The 6,656-nt window shown below is 55.1% G+C and overlaps 1 protein-coding gene across 1 annotated transcript; it reads left to right on the forward strand.

Annotated features, from left to right (window-relative positions):
* Positions 1 to 66: 66 nt before the first annotated feature.
* Positions 67 to 6,369, forward strand: NLE1 (notchless homolog 1 (Drosophila); the record flags this gene model as incomplete). The annotated part of the gene is made up of 9 exons (XM_010077888.1): positions 67 to 146; positions 441 to 517; positions 1,904 to 2,001; positions 3,468 to 3,660; positions 4,099 to 4,234; positions 4,616 to 4,662; positions 4,816 to 5,018; positions 6,041 to 6,200; positions 6,295 to 6,369. Coding segments are annotated over 9 exons (1,069 nt in total), but the record flags the coding sequence as incomplete, so codon positions are not given.
* Positions 6,370 to 6,656: the final 287 nt, after the last annotated feature.

A 6,656-nucleotide genomic window follows, 5' to 3' on the forward strand; every position in this document is an offset into this window, starting at 1 on the left:
GTAGCTGCTGTGACATCCCCCTCTAGTGGGTCACTGCGCTGAGCCGGGGTCTTCCTCCTGTCCCAGGTACCTGGCGAGCGGCTCTGGAGACACCACTGTCCGCTTCTGGGACCTCAGCACGGAGACGCCGCAGTTTACAGCCAAAGGTGGGTGTGGGGGTGTCCTGGGAGGACAGCTCCTGAGCCCCCTCCCTCAGGGACCCCCTGGCTGGTCACGGGGACAACCAGAGGGGGGCCTGCGTGCTGCTGTCTAGGCTGGGGCTGTGGCTCAGGGAGGGGGCAGCGCATTTCCTAAAAAGTGGATGAAGAAGGTCTGGCCAGGAGGAACACGGAGGGTTCCCCCCCCATCTCTAGTCCTGCGTGGTGGGGGGCTGCGTGCCACGGCGCTGGGGACAGGCGGTCACAGCTCTCCACTCAGCCCGCTCATGCTCTCTCTGCCAGGTCACCGGCACTGGGTGCTCAGCATCGCCTGGTCACCCGATGGCAAGAAGCTGGCTTCGGGCTGCAAGAACGGGCAGGTACGTGCTGGCTCCGCGGTCCCTCGGTGCAGGGCCAGGTGTCCTGACAGCCGCGCCAGGGGGGCCTGTGAGAGAGTGGGGACCCTCTGCAGCCCTGTTCTGAACTGAAATGAAACCTGGTAGAAGGGCTATGAGGGATTAGGGGCAAAGACTTGTTTTCTTTGGCAGCTGGGGCGTTAGGGGTGTATCTGGTTGTTCTGAGCAGGATTCCGGTGCCCCAGAGGAGGTTCGCATGTGGATGCATCTCAGTAGTTGCGAGTAATGTCTCTGAACTCTGCTGGGCAGTGCTCTGGCTTTGTCCCCTTTGCAGAAGTCTTGCTGCTAAGCGCTGCTGTCTTGTGGCAGATGCTTTTCCCTCTGTGCAGGAAGGAGTCCAGGCTTTGGACATGGTCCTTGGCAGACGGCTCCATCACGAGGGAGGTGTCTGGAGCGGGAAGGGGTATCGGCCAGCCAAGCCAGGGCTGCTGTTTGCATGACCCAGACGTGCAGCAGCAGCCTGTTTCGCAGTGCTCCCGCTCCGACGCAGCCAAACTCCCTCTTACAGGAACGCGAAGGGGTCCCTGCCCCGGCTGTGGGGCAGAATGTGTGTTCTTGAGCTGTGTGCAGAAATGCCTGGGGAAGCGGGAGCACTTCTGGGCGATTAAAAGTGAGTCAGCAACTAGCTGAGTTGCAGAGGGGCAGGCACTCGCTCTGACCTTTGAATGGTCTGGGAGCAACAAGAGCAGCCAGGGAGCTGCCGAGGGCTGCTGTCCTGCGCTCTGCTGCTGAGCGGCCACTCCATCAGGCCGCTGTGATGCCAGCCCCAAGGAAATGGGCCAGGCCAGGGTGGAGGTGGTTCTGTTCTGGCTTTAGTCTAACCCAGGGAGCTGCTTGTCCTTTGTTTCACTGTTTCTCCCAGGTTCTTAAGTAGGAGATGACTAATGCCTTGGCTCTTGGGATGAACATTTATGCAGAGAGAGAAAAAACAAGAGAAAACTAGCATGTGTCCCACCCACAGAATCCGATAATAAGTAGCATTTAACGTGCTCTGGCTTTCATCGCGCTCTGCAAACATTCACTGACTCTCTGGCACAGGATGTCAACGGCTCAGGCTGTCTTTTTGGGGACCTGAATTGTTTTTGAGTTGAGGCAGATATTTTTGGAGCAGCAGCAGCATTGTAGTGGAGAGGAGGGTGATCAGGTCTCGTGCTTTGAGATGTCAGCTGATTGCTGCAGGGATGTGGAAAGGCATCCCACCGTCCTGCCCCCCTCCCTTTTTACTCCCTCCCTCTACCAATGTAAATGCAACCCCAAGGACACCTCTCCTTTCTAAGTGGAACCCGAATGTCCCTGAGATTCACATGACGAGTGGCCTGACACGACCCTCTTGCTTCCTCTCTTGGACAGATATTTCTCTGGGACCCAGCCACGGGCAATCAGATCGGCCGGGTGCTCTCTGGCCATTCCAAATGGATCACGTGGCTGTGCTGGGAACCGCTCCACATGTAAGTGAAGGGCCAGCCCAGCCCTTCCCCTTCACTCGTACATAGAAGAGCAGCCTGACCTGAAGGGCACTGCTCCTGTTTGCTTTTCTCCCGTTGCGGTGTGCAGAGGGGGTGCATGCAGAATGGCCCCCAAGGTGGGCTGGGAAGAATGGGTCTAGCTCGGAGCCAGGAGTCCCAGCTGCTGCTCACAGTCCCCGTGAGGGTTCTGGGGAGCTCACTGCTGGGATGTGGCGTCTTTTCCCCTGTATAAAACATGTATCTGCCTGTGGAAAACAATGTTTTCATGGTGCTGGACAGCTGATACACTCCTCCCCAGCGTGCTGAGCAGAAGGCCTGCCCGTGTGGTGCCTGAGCTCAGGCTCTGCAAAGTGCTCCCTTTCTGCTGTCCTGCATCCCAGTTGCCTCTAATATCCGATTTATTTATCGTGAGGGCTGATTAACCTTGCAATCCCCTTATCCCTTTGATCAGCTAAAGCTCTGTCTGGGAGAGATGGGTGGAGGGCGACAGTTGTAGCCAATAATCCAAGATGTTATAGAATTAAATAAATAAAATAAACAGGGCCCCTTAGAGCAGATCCCTGCAAATTGAATTTGCCAGTAGGAAACTCCAGCTATCTGCAAACAATTAACTGGATTAGGAAAAACTGATTATAAAGGAGGATTGGGAAATTGAGAGTAGGGAGACGACCCTGCCAGGGCTCTGCTTTTCTGTCTCCAGCCAGCTGTGCTCCCTGTTCAGTTCCTGTGCAACAGGAGCAAGCCATGCTCCTCACGGCTGCTGGTGCCAGAGACCACTTTCTTTGACATTAAGATCATGTTGAGTGATGAAGATGCCGTGCAGGGGACAGAGGGCTGTTGGCTCCCTGTCCTTGCTGGGTTGTGGCCAGCTGCTTCCAGCTGTGTTAAATTTGCCCCCATGAGCCACGTGGACAGACATTGCTACTTTCAGCCCTGCTTAATACAGTGGCACTCTGTGTCTGCAGGCTGGCACGTTTCCTGCCAGAGGTGAAGCATGGCTTAGCCAGGAGAGCATTCGACGTGTTCCCATTGCTGCCGGTCTGTGCTGCCTGTGTAGGGCAGACTGATCCCCCTGCCCAGGGCTCGCTGCAGCCAGGGCCCAGGGAAGGTGCCAGTTGGTGGTCCCCTTGAGCCAGTGGGTTAAAACTGCCTCCTGTGAAAACAAGGTCATTGCCACAGGCTCACGTGCCAGGTTTGCCCTGGATTGATGCCTCCAGCGTGCAGCCCAAGAGTTGGTTTGGAGGGAAGCATCTGTCTGCCTCTCCCCTGCCATGTGGGATCTTGTTCAGCACTCTGCCCTGCCCGGCCTCTCTCTGATCTTAGGCCAAAAGAGAAAGTTGCTTGTATTGACTGCTGGGTCCTTGAATCTTCTTGGGGGTGACTGGGGAAGAGCTTGGTGGAGGAGCTGTGTGTGCCATGCAGATGGATTTCATCTTCTTTTTGCCCAGAAACCCGGAGTGCCGCTACCTGGCGAGTGCCTCCAAGGATGGCAGCATCCGCATCTGGGACACACTGATGGGCAGATGTGACAAAATCCTCACAAGCCACACGCAGTCGGTGACGTGTGTGAAGTGGGGAGGCGATGGCCTGCTCTACTCCTCCTCCCAGGACAGGACCATCAAAGTCTGGAGGGGCCAGGACGTAAGTCAGGCAGGCAGCCCTGGGGCTGCAGGCGAAGGGGCTGGACACGCTGTGTTGTAGCTTTGCTCTTCCTGGTAGATTGTGCCCTGGAAAATGGGGGTGCAGTGGGAGTGCTGCATCCTTGTGACCTTGGCAGGGCCTGTTGTTTAGCACTGTTTGGAAGGGGTGGTTGTTGTGCAATATTTTCATCCCTAAAAGCATAAAATGGAGCTAAAAGCTGTAAACACCCCGAGAACAACCTGTTCTGGTGGGTTCCTTGCAAGGCCCTGCAGGAAAGCAGTCCCTGGAGCTCGAAAATGTAATTTCTTCCCTGCTAAGCCTGGCTGCAGGGTTTGGAAGGTTTAGGGTTGGTCTCTGCAGCATGATGGGTCTGGTGGGTCCTGCGCAGTCTGGCTCTGTCCTGCCCATCCCTCTCTAAGCGGGTGGTTTTCTTTCCAGGGGGTCCTGTGCCGCACCTTGCAGGGCCACGCGCACTGGGTGAACACCATGGCTCTCAGCACTGACTACGTTCTCCGCACCGGTGCCTTCGAACCTGCTGAAGCCACCATCAACCCACAGGATGTGAGCGGCTCCTGTAAGTGCAGCGCCCGCGTTGTAGGCTGGGGGAAGCAGTGGGGAGGATAAGGAGGAGACCTGATACCTCAGTGCTGCCACAAGCCAAAGCAGTCTTGAGATCTGAGAGCGGGTCCTGTGCCAGCATCTTCATGCTGGCAGCGTAATCTTTCTTGCCCATGCACAGGGTCAAGCAGTCTGGGGGATGGGAAGGCCACCCTGTTTTTCAGCGCTTTTGCTCCCAGTGTCGCCCTTGGCAAAGAGAAAATGGGTGGGCAGTCATAAATGCATCTGCTTGGCCCACAGAGCCAGGATTGGAATTGGCATCACAGGGTTATAAAGTCTGCTTTCACCTAAGGATTTCAAATCTCTCTTCCTTCCCTGCTCCCTTTCCCTCTTTCAGTGGCAGAACTGAAGGACAAGGCAAAGCAGAGGTATGACGAAGTCAGGGTAAGTCCCTTTTGTCCCTGCAGTGGTTTATAACACTAGTATTGGTGAAAGTAGTGAACATGCACAGTTGGCTGTTGACCCCAATGCTGGTGTGCTTCCGAGCTCTCCAGCCCTGGCTTGTACAAGGCTTGGGCTCTTTCATCCCTTTCCCAGGGCCAGGAACCAGAGCGGCTCGTCTCAGGGTCAGATGATTTCACGCTGTTCCTTTGGAGACCAGCAGAAGACAAGAAGCCACTGGAGAGAATGACGGGTCACCAGGCACTGATTAACCAAGTCCTCTTCTCGCCAGACACCCGGATAATAGCCAGTGCTTCCTTTGACAAGTCCATAAAGCTCTGGGATGGTAGGACAGGAAAGTGAGTTGGTTTGTTCTGTTACAGATGTGGTGCTCGAATGGGATCTGTGCATAATGCACAGGTTACGCAGAGGTGGGCCCCAGCATCATTGCCAGCAACTCCCCTGGTGTGTTCAGCATCTGTGTAGCCTGAGCTCATGCAAAGTAATTCTGCTGCCTCTGTCTCTCTCTGCCCTTGGGAAGTCCCTTATCTAGCTCTTGTGTTATGGGATCTGTGCTTAGCTGGGCGTGTGTGAGCCCGCTGTCACCCAGCCACAGCACTGCCTGGCACGGCTCTTGTGTTATGGGATCTGTGCTTGGCTGGGCGTGTGCGAGCCCACTGTCACCCAGCCACAGCACTGCCTGGCACCGTGTGGCACATGCTGCCTGCTGCAGGGTCGGCTCTCTGGGGCAGGCGCAGCTGCGGTGGGATGACACGTTCCACTCGACTGATCTCCTGAAGGCATGTGCGTTGCACACTGTAGACTGACCCAGTTTAAACAGTTCCTGTGCCAGAGAACAGCTTGTTCTGGACGATGCAAGTTCTTGTAGTTACAAGGGGTGCTGTTGGTGTTTGGATGCTGCTGTAGTCCAGCTTTTCCCCTTCTGCTAGAGCTCTTTGGGGCAGCAGGCCTTCCCTTGTTCTGCTTTTTTACTGATGAGCTTGGGTGTCATGTCAGTAATTGTTAATGGTCTTTGTAAATCCAGTCTGCTCAGCCAGAGAGAGGGAGGGCAAATCTGTACAGTAAGGCTGTAGTGTTGCCTGCTGGATAAGGGTTTCTTGGCAGAGGAGTTGAGATGAAGAGCCATCCTCTAGAAGGCTCTGAGCCAGTTTGGGAGGGTTTTTAGACAGACTGAACCACCTATGGACTCCGTGTAGCAATTCACTGGCATGTGTATGCTGGCTTGGGGTTTGCTGGGCATCCTGCGACTGTGCTTGCTTGTTCACAGCTGGAGAAGAAATATGAAGGCTGGGGAAGGGCAGGTTTGGAACAGACCCAGCTGCCTGATCCTCTAACAGCTTCTTTGCCTCCTCCGCACCAGGTACCTGACGTCGCTGAGAGGGCACGTCTCAGCTGTGTATCAGATCGCCTGGTCAGCTGACAGCCGCTTGCTGGTGAGTGGGAGCAGTGACAGCACACTGAAGGTCTGGGACACCAAGATGAAGAAACTGGCCATCGATCTTCCCGGCCATGCAGATGAGGTGAGGTGTCTGGTTGAGCCAAGGTGTTGAGAGGCAGGAATGATGAGTCTTATCCCATGACAGCAGAAATAACTGAGTCTTTCACTAATACTAGGTGTATGCAACAGATTGGAGCCCAGACGGACAGAGGGTAGCGAGCGGAGGGAAGGATAAGTGTTTGCGGATGTAAGTAACCTGTTGTCTGTCCGTAGAGGATGTTCAGTTATTCCATGTGTCCTTCAGAGCTGCAGTCTCCTTGCAGAAACCTACACGGTTAGAGCATGATCTCTCCTTGTAGAGACTACAGCTCCGGGCCAAATTCCAGCCCGGAGACCTGATGTCTTTCAGAGCAGGAGCTGCTGCTGTCCCCTGGGAGATGACTAGAAAGCAGAGTCCCTCCAACTGAGCAGTCACTGGTGAAATTTGACTCAGATATTTTTGCTCCTGGAGAGGGGAAGGAACAGTTGTACCAGTTGG

This window comes from Pterocles gutturalis, unplaced genomic scaffold (genome assembly GCF_000699245.1).
Source record: "Pterocles gutturalis isolate BGI_N339 unplaced genomic scaffold, ASM69924v1 scaffold17408, whole genome shotgun sequence".
Classification (NCBI taxonomy): Eukaryota; Metazoa; Chordata; class Aves; order Pterocliformes; family Pteroclidae; genus Pterocles; species Pterocles gutturalis.